This window comes from Malus domestica, chromosome 15, assembly GCF_042453785.1.
Source record: "Malus domestica chromosome 15, GDT2T_hap1".
NCBI lineage: Eukaryota > Viridiplantae > Streptophyta > Magnoliopsida > Rosales > Rosaceae > Malus > Malus domestica.
The window spans coordinates 9095768-9118006 of NC_091675.1; the positions used below are offsets into that span (position 1 = coordinate 9095768).

The following is a 22239-nucleotide window of genomic DNA, read 5'->3' on the forward strand; positions in this document are numbered from 1 at the left end:
AATCACTCTAAACATGACTGTTATAAAATATAGTTAACTTTACAAATAAACTACATTAAAGTATAGTAGGAGTAAAAAGAAAACTTCAAATTACGGAATCTTTGCTTTTAGTTGTATCGATGTAATGCTGGTCAATAATAATAGGATTTTGAGCTAGAACAAGTGTGATTTGACTAAAGAAAATCGACTTAGCATACCCATATCCTCCCTTCAAACAAAACAAGAATAGTGTTATATATTAAATATCTAAATTAATTATTTGAAAAACATGTTATATCACAAACTGTTTCATCCAGAAGAAATGATATATGGTAGAGAGAGAGTACTATTGTAACTTGTAAGAGACCAATTTACATTAGAGGGTATCATCAACACATGCGCAAATTTTATCCACCTTAAAACGTAAATTATATTTACCTTCCAAGTCTTGATTCTTGCACCATTTTGAGTATTGGTGAAGGTACAATGTTGAACATGCACTTGTTCAACTCTATCATCAGCTTCACCTTGTCCTAAGCTTCCCACACCATAGAAACAGAACACACACGCATACAGTTAAAAAGTCAATTAGAAAAATAGATTGATTAGTTTGTTTGAAACGAACTAAGGCATAGGATTAGGGTTTAGGGACCTTTATTGTTCGTAAAGTTTCATTTTGTGACGAAAATGTAAAAGACAACTTTTTCACATACCTAATACCGTGACCTGGTCCACATGCCACATTTGTTATGTTTACAAAAGAAGAGCCACCCTTAATTGCAATGCAGTCATCACCTATGTATTGTAAACAATTAATCATATGTTACAAAGAATATATGCAAGTAAATAACATAAGCAACTAAACAATGACGAAAAATATCATGGGTGTCCACAACGCAATATGCCATGTTGACGTGTCTTCAAGTATAAAATCATTGATCACTAAGTTAAAATTTAACTTAATAGGCAACATCACGTCAATAATGTTAAGCAATGTTACAATTACACAAACTTAGCAAAACTTAAAGTTGAAATACTAGTGAACTCATAGTTATGAATACAAAGAATACTTAAGCTTCAAATATATATACAGTAACGTGAATTACTGGTTCCAACGGAAGAGTCATGTATATCTATTTGACTTGACAAACTGATGTCAATGCCATCAGTGTTGGGGCTATTTGCAGGTGCATTTAGATGAACACTTGATATATGTACACCAGTGCATTGATGGATCATGATATGATTTCTTGGGCTGTCTTGAGAAGTAAATCCACTAAGTTGAAGGTTGTCACATTTGTGAAAGTGTAGAGCCTAACCACAAAAATCTCGAAATGAGATTTCAAAATCCCAAAGTATATATATCAAATACGAAAACCAAAATTTCCTAGCTCAAATAAGGTAATCTTTTTTCCTTTATAATCAAATAATATAGTGAAAAGGTATATTACCGATGGTGCTTTGCAATGAAACTTATCCTGCTGAACATACATATTAACAAAAAAAGCCTGATGAGTTTTTAAATTTCATAAATAAAACATGAAAAACGGTATTTTAATTATAATTGTGAGTTAATTTACATACTTGGTTCCACCAAATTGCACCCTTCCCATTTACATGTCCGCTTCCCTTGATGATCAGACCCTTCACGTCTTCGAAGCATAACCAGCATCCAGATTCGCACGCCGTTGTCCATACATTAGGATCGGAAGGACCCACAATATTCCCGTCAACCTGATTAAATTCAAAGAGAAGTTAAATTAATCATTAACACATTATAATTAAAAGAGGAAATGCATGCATAACCCTAAACCTTAGTTGATTAATCAAGTACAAGGATTAACGTAAAGAATTCAACGAAAACCATATATATGCAGATATACCTGAATTTGAACATTGTTGGACTTGCAAGGACCCAAAAATCTGAGAGGGTTGAGTAAGTAGGTTTTCCCTTGTGGGATGCTTAGGGCTTGTGAAGATCCTGGAGTTCCACATGCTCTTTGCCATGTCTTCAAGTGAGGAAAAAATCATATAATTAAAGTGAGGAAAAGATTTATCAAATTACTTGTGAATCATCTGCGACGCCATCTCCAGATGCACCAAAATCAAACACATTATAAGTACCATTTTGCCCATATCCAATGCCAAAACTAGATGTAGCAATGAATAAAAACGGAAAGCTGACTAAATGTAGGTCCTGCACACAGAATTTAAATAAATAAAAAGAGAAGCTAATTTTAGTAGAGAAAGAAGTAACGTTAGTACTAAGCAAGCAAGAATCGAGTCCAGAAATTGCAGTGTTCCTCACCATTATCAGTACGTAAGTATATGCGAGATGAATTAAAACTCAATTTCTTAACTTAATTTAGCGATAATCACCCTACGCTCCTCCCTCTTCTTATACATGGTGTGGGAGTTGGCCGTGCATGCATGCAATCACTATACTAGGATTAACGATTAATGACTATTAATCAGTACATTTGGGTATGCAATTGTTTTATGTATGTAAAATAAAGTCGACGGTTAGCAGGGTTTTTTTTATATTTTGGGATAAAATTAGGGTAATGCTAGAGAGAACAAATTTTAAACCAAATTTACAAACTAGATGATGTGTCACTAATAAGAAATAAACACGTTAATCAACGTTTAATTAATAATCTAATTATCAACAACCACATCATTTGGTTTGCAAATTGAATTTAAAAAATTTGATCTCCCTAACATTATTCATAAAATAAAGTCCATGCATACAGTCACTACCTAATATTATTTCTTTCAAAGTGCACTGCCACAATTTTTTTTTCCTCTTCTTTTTTTCTTCATATTTTTAAAATTTTGAATTTTTATAAAACATTCATCGAATCCATAGCGACTAAAGCTATGTACCAAAAATGGAAATTGTACAATTACAAAATTTAAAATATTCATGTAATAGTATTCCTCTTCACTTGTAAGTAAGAGGTCTTAGATTCGATTTTCGACAAAGGTGAATTTGAACCATATTATTGCTAGCTCATTGTGAGGCTAAGCCCACCCCCTCCTACTTAGTATAGATAATATCGTTTGTTAAAAAAAATAATTCGTGATTCATGCAGTATTTCTAAAAAATTTAAAACATTCGTCTAATCCATAAGAACTAAAATTATGTGTTATAACGTGTCCATATATACCTCAATATAATACGTAGAATGTTTTATATCATAATTGATCAGATTAATAATGACTTTATATAGTGAAATTTAGACACAACATCACAATCGTAGTGCACTTATAAGATTAACTAAACTGATTTCATGATCAATCATAGTCGGGCAAACATTCTAGCTACGACCTTGCTCGACGAAATCTTGTCGAGCAAAACCTTTAACGACAAAATCCTGTCATACAACCTTTAACGACTCGGCGAAATCCTTTTGTCTGGAAATGATGTTTTGTTACGGTGTCATTATTGGAGTTCAGAATGTATCGTTGGTGGGAGTTGGATTTCTTAAAACTGAAATTCTTTTACCACCTCATATATTACATAATTATTGGGTTTTCATCTCTCAAATCTTTTGTTATTTCCTAAGTTTTTTTTTTTTGTTTTTTGGTGATGCAATTTGTTGTTTTTATTTCCAAAGTTAAATTTGCTATCCGAAGAACAATATATATACATCTCATCCATATAGCATGCACATGAATTATTCTGTCAATAACAATTTCAGTTTTTTAGAATAAACGTTCATCAATAAAAAATGGATTTGGAAAGGAAAATAATGGAGCAAGGGGACAAAGAGAGAAATCAAATTCAGGTACATAGAAGACCAAGGGACACTTGCAACCAATATGAAATGTGTTCTCTAATTCCATTATTCTTTACCACTCGTTCCTAAAATTATCTTTCAAAAATCTACACACCAGAATTGGTGGTGTTCTGTAATTCATCACTTCTAATTGATCTATAACTATCACCTTCATTAGAATTTTTAATAAAAGACAAAATCTTCACTTCCACAGTCACCTCCACCCTCGCAAACACCGTTCAGGCAAGGCACAGTAGGTGTGGTGCAGCTTGATGTTCCTTTTGCATTCAGACAATAAGCAGAAACCTCACTTCCATAGTCCCATGATGAAATGTTAATCTTGTTCATTGAAATGTTGGTGCAATTTGTACTTGCACACTTCAATGTGATTGCATCCTTCCTAGCACTAGTTCCCCTCACACCAAAATATGTAACATTGCTCACTGACACTGCCTCCGTCTGCAACATTAATTAATTAATTAATTAATTGCACAAAATAATTAGAAACTTTTCATGTGTAATTAACTAATACTTTTTTTTATAACAGTCAATATATGTTATCATGTATATCTTTACCGAATTTTTGCAATCGTGTCGACCATTGCAGTAAAATTGGTCAATGATGATCGGATTTTTAGCTTCCCTAAGATGGATGTGTTGGAAATGGATGTTCCTGGCGTACCCTGAACCTCCCTGATAAACAACAATGTTTATGAGATGCTTAAATTAAGGTTATTGATCAAGTAAGTGATAGTTCCTGTCTAAATGTGTGGTCCAGATTTATTGTAGCTAACGAACGCTACTTGTTAATTATAAAGTTTGGCCCAAAATATAATTGAAAATATTGTTGTTGTCCCTAAACGCTACCTGCCAGGTCTTGATCCTTGCTCCATACATGGACTCTGTGAAGGTACAATTTCCCACGAACACTTCTTCAACTGTTTCATACGCTCCTTGTGCTCCAAGGCTTCCCACGCTACAAGATCATACAGAGTTCTAATTCATTTTATAATATATTTTTTTGCTCCATCTCTTGTCTTGTGGATAGAGAGAGCAAAATCGAATTTGAATTTGGTAATCTAAAGAAACTCGTGTGAAAACACTTGCTCCAAGGCCCCCCTTTTTTTTTTTTTTTTTGTGAGAGGCACACATTGTATCTGTTTCATGTAAGTCTCTTTTATGTAGGTTCTATATCAACAAAAGAGAAATTAGGTCATTGACAAACCTTATACCATGCCCTGGGCCACACATAATCCCTTTAATATTGATCTTGGAACAATTTCGCTTGATAGCAATGCAGTCATCCCCTAAAATCAATAAAAAGTAAAATCATTATTTTTATTAATACGAACAGAACCACGTAATTAAGTAACAGATATTGGGATTACCAGTTGCAATGGTGCTTTCATGGATGCTCACATTTTTTGAGCTTGAGAGATGAATTCCATCTGTGTTAGGGCTTGATTCAGGTGCAGTTATATTGAGATTAGTAAGAGTTACATTTTCACTGTTACTGATATAAATATGGCTTCTTGGGCTATTAACATGAGTAAGTCCCCTAAGATGAAGATTAGAGCAGTTGCTGAGGCGTAAAGCCTGCAAAACAATCACACGCAACTAATTAGACCCTTCTTTTATTAGGATTGTTTTTAGTTAAAAAGAAGGGGCTAAAATTTCTTTTAGGATTTCTCTTATAACTAATTAGCCACTTCTTACCTAAATTTCTATTATGAATTAAAAGTGAGAAGTGGTTTTTTTTATCCCTCTATACATATCTTTTTTTTTTTTTAACCCTGTTTCTTGATTCTCTTTTAATTTATTCAATTCAAATGTTAAATATAACAAAAGTGCAGAGTATGAAAATGAGTGTTCAAAAATCATTTTCTTAATATGTTTCGACAATATTAAGAAGAGTGGTCTTACTGCAGGACTATAGCAGTTTCCTTCACCCTGAAAATCGAGAGATTGGTATCTGATTATTTCCTGGACATAAATTAAAGTTTGGTTACCTGTGTCATGATGTAATTTGGATAAGGTTAATATGCATATAGAATGAGAAATGTGTACTTTGTGTTTTTGGTGTTCCTTTGGTTTATGCCACCAATTTTCACCCTGGCCGTCGATCTTTCCCGATCCATTGATCATGAGGTTGTCCACGTTTGAAAATAGTAGCCAGCTATTTCCAACACAACCAGTCCATCCACTTATATACGCAGGAGCAATGATAGTTCCAAAAAACTGCATCCAGCAAAATTAAGTTTCAATTCATCAATTTGAATACTGAATAAAACTGTAAATAATCGATCCAAAAGTTGTTAGAATGTGAGCATGATAGTGGGAGTTAGAACCGGTCATAATGCTTTAAATGAATCTTGATACTTAGCACTCATAGTTCAATTAGAATTATGTGTCAGTTTCCTACACAATTTTAATAGAAAATCACTAGGATTATTTCAATATAAATAGTGGTCAACGCTCTCACAAAATAGGTAGCTCATTAATGGATTTAGACCTATTGTAAGTCGAGCATATTGTTGTGCAAGAGAGGAGAAACTTACATTTGAAGTCAAGCTATGACTTATCTTCTTCGAATTTTAAAGAACAGATTATTCTTATATGCGGTATTAGAGCCTTAGTTGAAAACTCTCATGACTTTGCATTATTGATTATTTTACAAAAATATAATCCAACTTTTCAGTTACTTTTTTTAATACCAGTGATATTCTACACTACAAGAAGAAGGATTCGAATTTGAGTCCATATGGAATACATATGAAACAACGTATACTCATATGAAACAACGTATACTGGTTAGAAGCTCCCAAAAAAGCATTTTTTATTTATTTCAACCATAACTAACTACCAAAAACGTTTTCTGCTATCTGAATACTACTTTGACATTTTCAAAATGCTCCAATAAATTAATTAGTACCTTAATTTGAACTGATCTCGACTTGCAGGGGCCCTGGAAATGCACGGGTTTCAGTTTAAATGTCTTTCCGCAAGGTATTTCAAGCATTGGCAGACCATAATAACTTCCTTCAGCTTCACACAACTCCTTCCATGCTTTTAAAAAGGCCTTTCATTGCACAAGATATATATATATATATAACAATCTTAGAAGGCAACTTTGAGGATTTAAGAATTAAAACGTAATTAACTAATTACAGAAAAAAAACTGCAGACACAAAGTTGAAGCCATGAAGATATTTATTACTTCGGAATCATCGTGCTGGCCATCTGCAAAGGCGCCATAGTCAAGCACGTTAAAAATATTACTTCGGGTTTCATCCACAGCGCCAAACACAAAACTCGTTAAAGCAATATAAAGCATCAAACTGGTGCGCAGTAGTTCCTGCATGTAGTATAATATATGTAGTAGTTATACTAACTTAGAGAATAATAATATATGTGTGAGCAAATTTTCGGAGTACTCCAAATACGGTTATATGGCGTTATTATTTTACTCAAATTATAACATGTGTATTTGTTTTCTATTAATATACACTAGAAATGAGACATCAGACACCTGAAATCTTATACCACGTATCATGTGTGCCATATACCAATAAAAATTTCTCTATTCTATGAATGTATGTAAGTATATAAATACATATTCCCAAATATAGTCGTAGTACTAGCTAGTAAAAACTAATTTACGGATAATAGGATTGCAAGATGAAAAAGGAGGTAGAAATTCTTGTATATGGATACCATTTTGAATATAACATCCACTGAAGAAATGGCATTGTCAAAAGTTTTAGGCGTGGTTTACATCAACTTTGCCCGACTTCAATAAATAGGAACAGTATTGGAGCAAAGAATTGCATGAGGAAAGTGTTTATTGCCATAGCTCATGGCGTTTGACTCGGTTCGATGGTTTCTAATTTATGAGAAAATACTCTATACAGACTCAAAATTAAGATCTCAATTAGGGGAACATTATGATTTGTGAAAAACATTTTTGGTTGCAACGGTTACACCTTTATGTATTCTTATTAATTCACGTATTAAATACAAGCGGATAACAGTTATAATCTATTGATAAACAGATATTGTGTATTTAGCATAAGTGACTTAAACACACTATAACAGTATGAAACTGTACTACCAAAAAACCCCTCACGTCTTGTGAGTTACATCGTATTCGTCAATGCATCTTTAGTGCTAGTGCATTGAAGAAGAGAGTAGCTTGTCAATCAATTCCCCAAACATAAGTTCTGGTTCGACTTAATAGCCACCATTTATAGGTTTTAAGTTTCCGATTTGAGTCTGAAAAAACTTTCGGGTACATTGGAGATGTCCCAAATATTGCAAATGGGTGAGAACGTGATTATGACAAAGAGTCACTAGAACCAGTTCACTAGCGTGTTGGACTTTGTAATTTACCAAAATAGTAACGGGGACACTTCGGTCATTTTAAGCTTCTCATCACACGATCATTCTTATTTTTAACCGTTGAATTAAATAAATTAAACAAAACAACAAACATGATTAAACAAGAACGTAAAAAATGCTTTTCATCCTTTCTCGAACAGAACCGTTACAAAAAGTTTTTTCGACATCATTTCCCAAATAGAAATGCATTCGGAATTCAGAAATCTTGCATCATCAGATACCGATATAAAAATAAAAACAGAAATAACGTGGAACAAAATCTTCATGGTAAAATCTCGATACTGGCACGAAATAATATTAAAGCGAATAACATTTTCTTTGTTCTCCCTCCTCCTTAGTGTCTCATCCTTTCTGTTTTAACCCACACTGCTAGATAGCTGGTACTTAATACATAATACTGCAAATGAATTCTGAAATTTCCAACTCTGCTAACATCTCAAAACAAGCCCTGCCGGGTAACAGGTTGTGGAGGACCGCAAATGTCTACACACCCACATTTAAAAACACTTATACATCTGCGTCGAGCTTCTACCGCATAAAACAAATCGTTCAAAATCAGTCTGATAAAAAAACAGAACGGTTTGCAACACCCTCCACCACCAGTGCAAATGACGCCTTCGTACTGAGATGTAAACTTCAATTAAGATGGCACTGCATACAAAGAAGATAGTACATTAGGAACGCGTAAATTCAGTTATTCACCTGTAAGAAGCACAGGAAGGGCTAGATGCGAGTAGTAAATTAGAATTATGGTCTGACTTGCAGTAACGATTGACATATCCAATCTGGTATGCTAAACGAGGAAGAAATAGCAGGACATTAATGGAAAGAGAAGGAAAATATCAACCATCTACTGCCATGTGGTTAAGTTGCTAACTGTTTTCATTACAAAAATAAACCCTAATTCTTTTCCTAAATAAAACAGAAAAAAAAATTCATAAAACATTAAAGTGGCGAGGTTGGTTAGTTAGGGAAACCCCAAAAGACTGGTCTTTTGTTTTTTATTATCTCATTTTTCTGTTCAAGAATAAAAAACCGGGGATGTTAATTGTTAAAAGTAATTTTTACTGAAGAAAGGCAATTATCGGTGTTGTACGGTTAAAATAAAAACAAATCTGAGAAGATTGTTAAACGTGATACAGGTTCTGTTTCCTAATTCCAATCAGTTATTTTCCGACCTTTAGACCAAAAATAAAAAGTTGACTATAAAGCAAAACACCACAAAAAAATATCCAGCAAAGAAAACATACTGTATGTGGCAGTATCGATCTGTTCAGGAAGCTCCTTTATATCAACCTCAAACCTCTCCTGAACCTGCATTTGCATACCCAATAAGTTTAAAACAACGGAAAAATTACAATAAACATAAGAGAACACACGTGGAAAACTAATTTCGTACATCATTTAGAACATCAGAGTCTGCTGCGGATGAAACAAACGTAATTGCAAGACCTTTGGTGCCAAACCTACCAGCTCTGCCAACCTATCAGAATTTTGATGTGAAAGCAAGAAGTTAGATCCAAGATATATTCGTGAATGTGTTAGCTGTTCATCGTCATGTTAATCGTCAGAATACTACTACCTACAACCATCCATCTTTGTACCAGGCACAATGTAAATGATCTTATTCTATACCCAAAAACTATAATACTCTTTAACGTAGCAGATCTACTACATATGAATATAAATTAGTAGCCAGCCATTCGCATAAGAGGCAAAAGATGTAATAGAATTGCATCTTCATCTATATTTATTTGAACAGTAAACCACACTGCATAAATGATCATGCATTATGATCATCAAAATACATTTTCAATATCAGGCTTCTCTTCCAGCTACAAGTAACCCCAAAAGAAAAACTAGAATTCTTTCTTAGTCTTCCCTTTATGGAAAGGTACCAAAGGCATATAATTATGCACCACAATACCCAAAAAGAAAAGAAAAACAGACGCTAATCAAAAGACAATACATAAGCTAAAATTCAGCTAGACAAGACTTATTCCAAACCATAATATCAACTTACCCTGTGTAAATAAGTGTCAGCAGAATCTGGCATGTCGTAGTTGATAACAATGTTAACACGCTCAATGTCAATTCCTCTACCGACTAAATCAGTTGCCACGAGAATCCTGTTCTGACCCTCCTTGAATCCTTTGTACCGCTTCAACCTACAAAAGAGAGACAATTTAAAATTAAATGGTCAACCTCCCAAATTGAAATAACTAGGCCAAAAAATGACGACAGTTCAACAAGACATTTTAAACGACATAAGGGCAATCAGGGGAGAGAAGTAGGGGCAGTGGGACACAAACAGCAGAAGATAACCAGAGAGAGTACTCATCGCCTATAACATCAATTTAAAAGTATGAAAAAACTCTAAAGCACAAGAATCACCAGGCATGCAACTAGAGAAAAAAAAAACATTTATATAACACTAGACAACTATACCGAGAGAAGAAAAAAAATTTGACACCTAAACATTAACTTTATAAATAAACACACAGTATAATAAACACCTACACAAAGCTGGTTAGCTAATAGTTTGGATCAAATTTTATAAAACGGTTAAGAAAACTATGATTTAAAGATGGAAAATGACATAAACTACTAAGATCAACTAAAGTAGAAGTTGGGGTAATGAAATATCCCAAATCCAATAAAAACAAAATTTGTGACAAAAAGGTGTCAGAGTAACAAGAATTAAAAACTTGACGAGGAATACAATATGGAATAATAATATATAGGAATTAGAAACAAACCTTTCTTCTTGGCTCATTCCAGAATGGATGCATATAGAGGGAAAGTTACACTCTGAAAGTAGTTTGTTCAGCTCAGCAGCTCTGCTAACGCTTTTGACGAATATAACAACTTGATTGAAGTCCAATGCATCAAGGAGGTCATTCAACTTGCGGTTCTTCTCTGCCTCAGTTAACTTGATGTAGTGCTGAAATTTTAGGTTATTGAGGTAAGATTCTTGTTTATTTTTATGAACGAACAGTGAAAGGTAATAATTATATGAATAAATAAGTGTAATAAACTAAAAGACCACTTGCAAACTAAATACCTGCACTAGACCATGCAAGGTCAACTTGGCTTCATCATCAACATATATTTCCATAGGCTGAAAGGAACAAATGTCACAGTAAATCATATTAGGGGCCTTCCTCAAGCTAATAGAATCCAGAACGAAATGAATGACGGATGCACATCTCCTGAATCAAGATTCTGCTCCCTCTGTTTTGTCTCCTTGAAGTTAACTTTTTCTAAATCACTTTAAGCCACCACCATTGACGCTCAATACAATCTATTAAGAAATTTGACTGCTGACCAAGGCTGATCCCAGTGGGGACACCAACATGAGTACCCCCGCTCCCCAACACCGCCGACCCACCCACCCACCGCTCTCACCCTTGACTGGAAAATAATGCCAATACACTGGACTACAAATTTAAACCCACAAGATGACTTACTAAAAACAAAAAAGCCAAACCCAACGAGGAAGATAAACCTAAGGAAATACTAATGCAGATTGCAAGGCACTTATCCCACAACTGAGAGAACTCCTAGTAGATGGCCTCCTTTGTGTATTACTCTCGCTTTTTACTCCGAATGAACACCCTTGTCAAGCCACAAATTCCAAATAAACGGCTGACTATGGTGGTCTCCAAATTAACATGATGCCAACGGTAAGCACATTATGTAACCACCAGATTCGACTTAATTACAAAACCTCTCGGAGAATGTGGGATTATGAAAAAAGAGACTTCAAAATTGAAGTAGATTCGGCCATGGGACATTACATCTTGCATAAATTTCTTGCAAACTGGGCGGATGTCTTTGCTGAGTGTTGCGGAAAACATCATCACTTGCTTATCGTGAGGCGTCATCTTGAAGATCTCCTGCACATCTCTCCTCATGTCTGCATTGAGAAGAAGCAAATATTAAGATGTGGGGACACTAACTGAGACATACATAAAAATCAGAGCACAACCGTAATTCAAAATAGGTAAAATCCATACCGAGTGATTCAAGCATCTTGTCACATTCATCAAGGATAAAATGCCTCACATTCTTCAAGGAGAGGTCTTTATCTCTTGCCAGTGCTAGTATTCTTCCAGGAGTTCCAACAACAATGTGCGGGCATTCATTTTTCAGTAAATCTTTGTGAAGTTTGATATTAACACCACCATAGAAGACAGCAACCTTGAGATCAGGCAAGTATGTACTGAACCTCTCAAATTCATGACAAATCTACACAAGAGTTCGAAGGCAAATTAGTATTGTATTAACATGAACAGATGGAAAAAATTCAGTAGCACATTACTATTAAATCAGATCCCAAATGTACCTGGTATGCTAATTCTCTAGTATGGCAAAGGACAAGGGCAGAGACTTGGCCTGCGACAGGGTCGATCTGCTGTAAAGATGATAGAACAAAAACAGCAGTTTTTCCCATCCCAGATTTAGCTTGACAAATAACATCCATTCCGAGGATAGCTTGAGGGATACATTCATGTTGCACTGATGAACCAAAGAAAACCGCATCGAAGGAACCATTGGTAAGTAAAACATTACGTCTCCAATCTTTTTATGAAAGTCTTTACCGAAACTCTAATAGTTCTCTGAATTCAAGATTATGATAGTAGGACAAATTACCTGAAAAACATAAACTAAACTGAATTAGAACTAAGCACATGTTCTAAGCACATAAAAGAAAACAAATGAGAGGAGGCCCGAGAAGTTAAATATTTAACCGACAAAGAAATAGATTGATAAAAATAACATAATGGGGATTCAAATATGCTTATATGACCAAAAACATAATCATAAACTTCACCGATGAAACAGGAAAAAAAATCAAGACAACATGGTTTGACTTCAGCTACAAAATAGCAATCGAAAGGTCTAAGTTCAAGAGTTTACCTTCAGAAGGATGCTCAAATCCAGAGTCGACAATAGACCGAAGAAGCTCAGGCTTCAAAAGGAAATCTCTGAACCCTGAACTGTGAATTCCAACATATCCCCTGCAAAAAAGCAATGACAAACATAACCAAATTAGACCTAAATAATATTCAATTGCAATCAGAATACTTCTGCATTACGATCGGATTTTGAATTACAACAATCATATGCAAGCAACAGATAATAAGCAATTAGAATAACGAAAAGGTTGAATTTTTAATTCCCCGAGCGACCAAACAACGAACTGAAAAAAAAAAATAAGTAAGCAAATATGTAGAACAAAAACTCACTTTTTGGGGGCTTCGCCGTTGACTTTAGCTGCAGAGTCAGGGGCCTTCTCCTCCTCTTCTTCGTAATCAACAAGCTCCTCGTCGTAGACGTCGTCCCTTGTTTCGCCCATGTTCTGCTGAGAAATGGACACTCCAATTAGGGTTTTTCGAAGCTCGAGACGCAATTAGGGTTTTGAGCTTTGAATCGGAGAAATTAGGGTTTTGGAGATAGAAAATTATACCTGAGTTGGAAGAATTAAGAGTGAAGGTATTGAGTTTTGGGGATTCTGCAATTGAAAAAGTTAGATGAAAACGCGAATTTGAAATTTTTTGTTGTTAGAGAGAGAGAGAGAGAGAGAGAGAGAGAGAGAGGGACGAGACCTCGACGAAAGAGGAGAGTAAGAGAGAGTGAGAGATAGGGTTACAGGAATTGGCAGCCGCATATATATAGAAGTAGCCACGTCCCAGAATTGCCCTTGGGGTTGACCGCAATTGCAACAAGATTTTTCAGGATTTTTTCTTTTTTAAAACATTTTTTTATTTTATTATTTTCATGGTAACAAGTGGCTATTTACTACAGTAGTAGAAATATTTTAAATCATTGCATGACGGCGTGAATTCAAACCTCATCGGTGGCTAACATCTACTTTAACAAAATCTATCATTTGATCCAAAAAAGAAAAAAATGGTTGGCTGCCTGCCTGTAGTTGATTTTTGGTCCTATTCATAGGAGAAAAAAGTATTTGTCAAAAAACCAAAAAAAAATAAATAAATCTCTACAACATTGACATGAAACAGATATTACTTTCTTAAAATTATTTTGATTTCTATCTTAATGCACATAGCAAAATAAAAAGTATGCAAGGCTCGTGTTACAATTCGTAATACATAATTGAAAATTTTAAGATATAGATTCATTCGAAATAAATTGTTCTCATACTTATTATTTTTCTTATTAGTAATTTATGATTGTTTCGATCCGAACAAGTAAACAACTCCAAAGTTTGGAGTTTGGAGTTTGGATAAAGGCTAACCATGTCATTGTGCAAGAAGTTGATCCTCCTAACCATGTACCACCCACTTTCTCACCCCCATTGAGCTTGACTTGTAACTAACCTCCAAAAATGCATCTATTTATGACATCCAGTCTCTCGAGCATTACAACCCTTGTCACAACCTTATATGCATAGTAAGATATTATTCATTTTAGGCCACGCCTTCACGGGTTTGTTCTTGGACTTCCACCTAAAACACGTCTTACTATAGGAAGGTTGGTATGTACAAATAAGGCACATCTCTTCCCCTTCTCCGGACGATATGGGATCTTACAACCCTTCCCTAATTTTCTTTGTAAAATAGCTTCTCTGAAATGACCAAAATGTCTCTAGAAGCATAAATTTCGTCTCCTGTCGAACCTCTGAGCTCAAGACACGTAGTAATCAATATTCGATTTCATTTGGATGGTGCTCATCATCATGAATGCCTAAGCGCGAATGATGCAGAAATCGGTGTTTTAACAAAGAAAAGTGCATATTTTAAGTATAAGGGCAAAATGGTAATTTTGAGGGACAGAAAATTGGCTAAAGGCAGCAGCTTCGGTGCCCTGTCATTTGCGTGGAAACGAGCAGATAAGCCTGCTACTTCTCTCTTCTTTGTTTTCTACCTACTCAATCTCCATTCAAACTAGTTTTCATCATAACTTGCTAGCTCCCTCCTCATTCTCCAATGGCTTATGCTTTGTACTTGGCACCTTCAAGTTCCTTGAAAATCACCCCAGAACCAGGTCTCTCTCCGCTTCTTTCGTCTTGTTATCGGCTTTTTTTATAGTTTGGACCGGAGCATAGTATGCGCAGTTGGATCCTTAGCCGTTGGATTTTTGGCAGTATATTGAGTCGTTACTTCACCTGTTACATGCTATGAGCCGGTTCATTCTAAAATTTCCGCTTGTTTATGTACTTTCTCATGAACTTGGTTGTTATTTGATCACTGACTTGAATCAATGTATACACAATGATGGATAGGCAACCATAGCGCTACTCAAAAGCTGGTTCGAATGGATAAGCTGCTGCAAATTTCTCCTGCCGCTAGATTTAACCAGCTCAAAGCTAAGGTTCTTTACTTTTTTTCCCCGATCTAACCTTGAATTATTTTTTAATTTACAAAGTATCTAGTGTTCAAGTTTATTGTCTATGGGTCAGATGGTCACATCATACTTTGGTGTTAGAGCATGTTATTCACGTATTACGCTCAGACGCTACACATGCCCCACATCCCTAATAACAGTTGAACACGTATTATGTCAGATTGGAAATGAAAGTCATGCATTAGGCGCTTAAAAAATAATTTTGATTAGATATATGTTGCATGCTGAAATTTTGGTGTTGTTTTTTCATCCCAATAGGCTGAGAAAAGCAATGAAAGCGTAAAACCTAACAGCATGATTTGCCCTGATTGTGATGCAAATGGTAAGCCAACTCTAAAAGCATGTATATATACTAATTTTCGTTTTGGGGAAATTATATTCTTGTATTGTGAATTGGTCAGGTGCAGTTCTGTGCTCACAGTGCAAAGGTAGTGGAGTGAACTCTGTTGATCTCTTCGGTGGACGGTTTAAAGCCGGTGACTCGTGCTGGCTCTGCGGGTAACGCCTTTTTTTATCATTCAACTACGATTTTCGGGTAAAATGATGTGCTATAGTTTTCCCTGGAGAGTGTAGGGTGTAGGGACTCACTGAAACTAACTGTTTTGCTATTCATTCTCGTTGTTCTTGTTTCCTTGTAGTGGAAGAAAAGAGATGTTGTGCGGAAATTGCAACGGAGCTGGGTTTCTCGGAGGTTTCATGAGTACTTCCGATAGTACGGCCGAATGATGGAAAAAACCATTAGCTGCACAACCTTCCTAGCTTTGGACTTGTGTACATTGGCTATGCATAGTGATATAGTCTGTGACATTGTATATGGATGGAAATTTATGGGATTCATATTATACGGCGGTTAATTTGCTGTTTCGGGTCGAATTTGATTACGAATTTCAACTTAATGAACAGCTTTGAGTAGCATTTTTTCTGCATACGTATTACATATGACTATGTTTACTAAAATGCAGATAGAAGTAGGAGTTCATGTCTCCGTTATTTTACAAATGGTTCATATTAGGATGCCCTGGTGATTGGGTATCTGAAATGGCTAATAGCTCCTGATGAATTCACCCATATTTCTCTGAAGCAAACCGGCCCCCACTGAAACGGGATCAAAGACATGAAACACATGAGACTCCTTCTCCGCCTCCACCAGCTTCACTTCTTTAACTCCTTTTTTCTGCAGAAACTCTGCATACATCACTCCTCTCTCTTTCAAAAAATCCAAGCCAGCCACATAAACAACCACAGCAGGGAACTCATCGCTCCATTCGGTTGCAGACAGTTCGGTCTTTTCAAAGTTACATCCGAAATAGTCTCGGTTGGAGCCTTTAGGTATGCTTAGTCGCCAAAACATGTCATTGCTCGCCACATCCTTTGCTCCCTCTTCAGCCATCTCTTTCTCGGTTCTCTTTTCACTCCCAAAATAAGGATGTACCAACAACAATCCCCTTATTTTGACACAACTGATTCGATTGCAAATGGCTTTGACAGCAACGTTGTGTGTTATGTTCCCTCCAGCGCTGTCCCCGGTGAGAAAAACCCGAGAGAGATCAGCTTTGTCCAGCCATGGTTCAGAGCTTGCTTGGCGACTAAGCCAATCGAACGTGTAATAGCAGTCTTCATAAGCTATGGGGAGCCGGTTCTCTGGAGCTAAACGATAGTCAACGGAAACAACAATGGATTGGGATGCAACAGCTAAGCCTCCTAAGAAATGATGGTAGCCAAGCCATGTGGTTGAGCCAATGCAGAAGCCACCACCGTGAAAATTAACCACAACCGGAAGCTTCTTCGAAGATGTTGGATTACTAGGAAGGAAAATCCTTCCCGTAATGGGTTTCGATGAGTCAATAATCACATCCTTGGACTTGAATCCGTCGGTTGATTCTGGTGAGGCAGAAGCCACCCCGGGTGAAAAGCGTTTTACAGATCCATCGGAAAAAACTTGAAGAAAGTCCGGTGCTTCTTCAACAATGGACATAATTCTTCAAACGAAAAGAAGCTCTTCCAGTTTCTTCAACTGAAGGTCTCCCAGTTCGCGAGAGTTTATAGAGGGTTGGTGCTAGTAAAGATATGATGTTAGGTTCTTCATGTAAAGTGTGTTGGCCAATAATACAAGAAGTTGGTATTAGAAAAAGGGTAGGTTAAATGTAGGAGGAACTGAAAAGTTTAGAAGTCAAAGAGGTGCGTTATGTATGTGTAGGGCAAAAAGATTTACCTAACATCAAGACCGGACTTTGACGATATCTCCTACCTTGACGGTATTTCCAACCAATAATGCAATATCATGTAACTTTATACAAGATTCTAAAAGACGCTAGTCCCTAGGCACTAGTCGGGCGGTGAGTTGAGGCCTAGCGCCTAGGCGGTTAGATGAGGTCTAGACAAATTTAATTAAATATATTATATTTTGTGTAAATATGTATTTATTTATACTTAAAATATATATGATTTTATCGTAAACTACAAAATGGAATGACATATATTATGAGCTATTAGAACATAATAAAAACATGGAGAACAAGTATATAATATGTGTTAAGATACCGTTTGGTACATGGGATGGGACGGAATGGAGTGGGACGAGGCGTTCCGTCCCACGTTTGGTGCGCCTAAAACGGGTGGAACACGCTGTTCCACGGGACAAATTTTGGGTTAATTTTCATTCCGCCTCATCCCCTCGGACCGACTCGTTCCACATCTGTGGAACACAAAATTATAACATCTCCGTCTCATTCTTCTTCCTCGTTTCCATCTGAGGGCATCTTTGCTTCCTCTCTGTTCCGTCTCATCCTGTCCCGTCCCGTCTACATACCAAAAGTATTCAACAAGTCTCTTACAATATTAAAAAAATAAAATACAAAATGAAAGTTATATATTTTCTGTCTAAGTAAGTCGAAACCTAAGCAGGTGTCTAGCCGGATCTAGACGGGCTAGGCAAGTGCCTAGGCGGTCTAGGCAAGCACCTTGGTAGATCTAGACACCCTTTCTTAATTTTCAAATGCCTAAGCATTAATCGAGACGGAGGCTAACAGCCTAATGTCTAGGGGGTGATTTTTATAACAGTGACTTTACAATATAGCAATGCATTATCGAATTGGAATACCGTCAGAATGCCAATCAGCGGAAGGGCAATGAAAACTAAAATTCTGGAACTTTGTACAAAAAATTAAAATTTACCGAAAAAGGGGGCAACAATTGATAATTCTAACAGATAGGGAGACAATCATCTTCACACGAGTTAACGTCAGTTTGACATGCAAACAGTGGTCAGGGTAAAAAGGGATGGGATTTCAAAGGCTCGATCCCACCGTTATGAGAATACAATTGGTATCTATGATTGGTCTAAATTCAATACCAAAAGGAAATTCAATCCCTAATTTTTCAAAACCTTTATTTGGCTACTTGTTCTAAAACAGGCATATTCTTCAAATCCTCTTCCATCACATTCATTTGCAAAGGGGGCAATGAGAAGGCACTCACAGTTGAGCTTCCACTCCGTACCTCTTTCAAGACACGCAATGCTGACACAGTTTGCTTCACATAGACGCTCTCCATCTGTTTTATTTCTGCAAGTTCTGTGGGCGCTTTAAATATCCTATCTCTATTTTCAGTCACAGCCGTAGACTCGCACCGTTCTTCCACTTTGGTTGCTTCAGATGGGGCTGATGGGTCATTCTTGGAGAAAACATGATCGAGCATCACCTCGCACTCCTTTACAAGCTTGTTTAGTACATCAGTAGTGAAGAATGGTTGTTGCATGACCCTTTGGACAAAAGGAAGGCGAATTAGAGCACCAGTTCGCTTGTCATGTTTCTTTAGTATCTTCAATAGTCCTGTCGAGGAAATAGGAAGCAAAACACACCAAAAAGCACGGTTCAAGATTCTAACAATTAGGAAAAATAAAATAAGATTGATAAGTTCCTTTAACAATATTAACCATTCATTCAACTGAACTCGCCCATGTTAGAGTTTTATTGGGCTTTACACCTTTATAAACATGTTATATTTTGTAATTACTATTTTTCAATTACAACAATAAGAGATTCAATAGTTGGTAGTCTCATGCACGATCGTGCACAACCAGAATGTCAATCTTTTCAAGACCAGGCATCTCTTTTACAAGTTTTGCACACAAACATAAGATAAAGATGTATACCTGTATAGTTAAGGGCGCTGTAATTTTCTAACAAAACCATCTCTCCATGAAAATCAACTATCTCTCTCCCTACATTCATCAACTCTTCATTTGAATCCTTTGCGTCCGCTACCCTGTCTTGCAGCTCCTGTATTCCAAAATCAGAACCAGAAAGTACGCAAATTAAAAAATAATCAAAGTCGCATGCCTCTGTATCTTAGGACACACTTTCTGCTAATTGGCAGGTCCAAAGAAATACATAGAAAACTCAGGGGGCCAAGTGTATTTGCAAGTTCATTAATAGAAGTCGTTAAGTCTTGGCGAAGAAAAGAGTAATACTTGTGCATCATAACATGCCAAACAAAGCATCAATACCAATGATTATAGTAGTGCTTTTGGCCAAAGACTATCGAAAGCATGAAGCATGTCATGCTCTCCCTTAATCATATTGTGTAAGGCGATTACTGATAGAAGAATTGTGTGACACAATAAAACTAAATTGACGGTCACAACAAAGAAAAGTGATAAGTTTTCCAAATTCAATTAGCTAATAAAAAAGTGATCTAAGTTTTCCAAATTGAATTAGCTAATCAAACTTATAATACAGACATACTGCTTCAGGTGATAAAGGGTTGAAGAACAAACTGCAAATGTGCATTTGATGATGATATATACAAATTGGAGACAAAGGGATTAGCAAATTAGCAGCCAGGAAAGTCCTGCATCAAATTATGTGAAGAAAAAAAAAGACCACAGAAGTTCATCGGCAATTAACGTTGCGAATATAGGTAAAGATTTTTGTCATGTTCCGTAGATAGACACATCATGAGTGCTCTGGGCAGTGGATTGCGGAATACAAGACAGATATATATCAAACAAATCATACTATTTCTTTAACAACACTGATATAATGTCGATAAGTTCTTATATGCCTTAAGTGGTTGTACCAATTGCTGCAAAACCCGACATTTTAAGTCAAATGGAGCTCTGAAACAAACAGAAAACCAATTTCGGGACCAATTCAACCAAATTACATACATCAAAATTGGCTAGTCAAATTAAATTACATACCTAAATCTACAAGATTGCTACTGAAACCAAAATTTACAGCAAAACAATGGCCTAAAACAATGCAAAAACCAATCAATTTCATCCAAATTCAATATTATACATCAAAGACACCATCTTTCTATATGCTAAACCAAAATTATCATACAAAAACGTAAAATTTCCGAATTCGCAAGCAGCAATTCAATCTCTCAATTTATCAACTAATTCTCGTAATTCCCAAAATCCGAATTGTATTCTTAGATAATAATTTCAAAATAAAATCAAGAAATTATACCTTCCATCGAATAACGTAATCTTCCTCCTTCTCCTCAAAAAAAGCATTAAACTTTTCCAATTCGTTCTCCAACAACCTCACGAAATCCGTTACCTCCTTGGAAACCTCACCGCCCTCGCCGTCAGCACGATCGTCGTCGTCGTCAGACAATCTAGGCCGTTTATTGGGAGGCTTGTCTCCGTCTTTGGGGTAGATCAGCTTCAGCTGCTTCTTCAAGTCCTTGTACGACAGAAACTTGTCCCGCCATTCCGGCAAGGCCTCCTCGATCAGGATGCCGAGGCTCTTCGAGAACTTCATGCTCCCGCGCTACACCGCGACGCCCGAAGTGTTCTGGGAATTTTCCGGCGAGATGTTCTGCAAACAACGGCGACGTGCGAGGTCTGATGAGAGAGAGAGGGGGAGAGAGAAGGACGGAGAGGTGATTATATATAGAAGTGGAATTAGAATATTCGTCAAGTGGGTTATGGGGAATATTCCCTCTGTTGACTATGAAAGCTAAGGACTTTGTATTTTATCTTATCCTTTCATTTCTTTTTTTGGTCGGTATTTTTTTATCCTTTTTTGTATTAAAAAAAAATTTGGAACATTAATTTATTTTTATTTTTTTGTCAAATGGAACATTAAATTTTAGTCGAATTAAAAGTTTTGATCTTTGAACTAAAAATTTGTAAGTTTTAATTGTGAACTTGTCCTAAATTCATTGTGCGAATCCAAGGTCTTTTTGAGCAACTTCATTAAGAATTTTCGTCATTTCTTTTATTTTGGACTGAAGTTTTAAAGATATTATTCAATAACATTATTACTTTATATTGTGATAATTTTAGAGATTAATATTCACGAATTTTTTGTCAAACACCAAAGTTCAATTGTGCCAGTTTAAAAGACAAATATTCCAATTTTCTCATATTTAAGTGATGATAAAAAAAAAACTATAGTCCATTGGACTTTCTATTCATTTATAAATGAGAAATCTTATGTTCAAATGTGAAATATAGCGAATTGACAACCAATTTATTCCTTCATCTCTTAATATAAACATACCAATGATAATAAAAATATTAGAGGTCAAGCTTTAAACCTCATTACTACAAAGATTAATTATTGTGAATATAATGTTACGTGGCTTTTCATCTTATCCACCTCATCTGTCCACTGTTGACTGTTATATCCACTCACTTGCTGTTAACGTATTTTAACTATGCAAATTTTGTAAATCAATTATTGATTCT

The 22239-nt window shown here is 35.9% G+C and overlaps 4 protein-coding genes across 9 annotated transcripts; 1 reads left to right on the forward strand and 3 right to left on the reverse strand.

Annotated features, from left to right (window-relative positions):
* Positions 1–8420: 8420 nt before the first annotated feature.
* On the reverse strand, positions 8421–13853 carry LOC103456194 (DEAD-box ATP-dependent RNA helicase 15). 6 transcript variants are annotated; one of them, XM_008395849.4, is made up of 13 exons: positions 13772–13853; positions 13633–13677; positions 13412–13527; positions 13083–13183; positions 12508–12680; positions 12179–12410; positions 11960–12078; positions 11224–11280; positions 10919–11103; positions 10183–10327; positions 9559–9642; positions 9410–9473; positions 8421–8810 (listed from the first exon to the last, which is right to left on the reverse strand). In XM_008395849.4, the coding sequence occupies exons 3-13, from the start codon at positions 13519–13521 to the stop codon at positions 8800–8802; spliced, it is 1281 nt and encodes a 426-aa protein (XP_008394071.1). In that variant the 5' UTR covers positions 13522–13527; positions 13633–13677; positions 13772–13853; the 3' UTR covers positions 8421–8799. The 6 variants fall into 6 exon arrangements, with proteins under 6 accessions (XP_008394071.1, XP_070670975.1, XP_070670976.1 ...); XM_070814874.1 differs by having other exon boundaries at positions 13412–13524; positions 13772–13802; XM_070814875.1 differs by having other exon boundaries at positions 12508–12815; positions 13772–13802.
* Positions 13854–14782: 929 nt separating this feature from the next.
* Positions 14783–16461, forward strand: LOC103456195 (protein BUNDLE SHEATH DEFECTIVE 2, chloroplastic-like). The gene is made up of 5 exons (XM_008395852.4): positions 14783–15173; positions 15412–15500; positions 15792–15855; positions 15935–16031; positions 16172–16461. Exons 1-5 carry the CDS (start codon positions 15116–15118, stop codon positions 16257–16259), a joined length of 396 nt encoding a protein of 131 aa, XP_008394074.2. The 5' UTR covers positions 14783–15115; the 3' UTR covers positions 16260–16461.
* Positions 16373–17626, reverse strand: LOC103456196 (probable carboxylesterase 17). The gene has a single exon (XM_029093955.2). The coding sequence runs from the start codon at positions 17506–17508 to the stop codon at positions 16576–16578; it is 933 nt and encodes a 310-aa protein (XP_028949788.1). The 5' UTR covers positions 17509–17626; the 3' UTR covers positions 16373–16575.
* A 1076-nt stretch (positions 17627–18702) lies between these two features.
* LOC103456193 (SPX domain-containing protein 1-like) lies at positions 18703–21467 on the reverse strand. The gene is made up of 3 exons (XM_008395848.4): positions 21011–21467; positions 19687–19813; positions 18703–19363 (listed from the first exon to the last, which is right to left on the reverse strand). The coding sequence occupies exons 1-3, from the start codon at positions 21305–21307 to the stop codon at positions 18921–18923; spliced, it is 867 nt and encodes a 288-aa protein (XP_008394070.2). The 5' UTR covers positions 21308–21467; the 3' UTR covers positions 18703–18920.
* Positions 21468–22239: the final 772 nt, after the last annotated feature.

Excerpts from the sequence above, each read along its gene's own strand:
- LOC103456196 (XM_029093955.2), bottom strand. The coding sequence starts at position 17,508 with ATGTCCATTGTTGAAGAAGCACCGGACTTTCTTCAAGTTTTTTCCGAT.
- LOC103456193 (XM_008395848.4), bottom strand. The coding sequence starts at position 21,307 with ATGAAGTTCTCGAAGAGCCTCGGCATCCTGATCGAGGAGGCCTTGCCG. Across the intron at positions 19,814-21,010 it reads ATTACGTTATTCGATGGAAG|GAGCTGCAAGACAGGGTAGC; the intron begins GTATAATTTCTT and ends TTTGGAATACAG. Across the intron at positions 19,364-19,686 it reads CAGCGCCCTTAACTATACAG|GACTATTGAAGATACTAAAG; the intron begins GTATACATCTTT and ends TTTCCTCGACAG.
- LOC103456195 (XM_008395852.4), top strand. The coding sequence starts at position 15,116 with ATGGCTTATGCTTTGTACTTGGCACCTTCAAGTTCCTTGAAAATCACC. Across the intron at positions 15,174-15,411 it reads GAAAATCACCCCAGAACCAG|GCAACCATAGCGCTACTCAA; the intron begins GTCTCTCTCCGC and ends AATGATGGATAG. Across the intron at positions 15,501-15,791 it reads TTAACCAGCTCAAAGCTAAG|GCTGAGAAAAGCAATGAAAG; the intron begins GTTCTTTACTTT and ends TCATCCCAATAG.
- LOC103456194 (XM_008395849.4), bottom strand. The coding sequence starts at position 13,521 with ATGGGCGAAACAAGGGACGACGTCTACGACGAGGAGCTTGTTGATTAC. Across the intron at positions 13,184-13,411 it reads AACGGCGAAGCCCCCAAAAA|GGGATATGTTGGAATTCACA; the intron begins GTGAGTTTTTGT and ends GCTTTTTTGCAG. Across the intron at positions 10,328-10,918 it reads GGAATGAGCCAAGAAGAAAG|GTTGAAGCGGTACAAAGGAT; the intron begins GTTTGTTTCTAA and ends TCTCTTTTGTAG.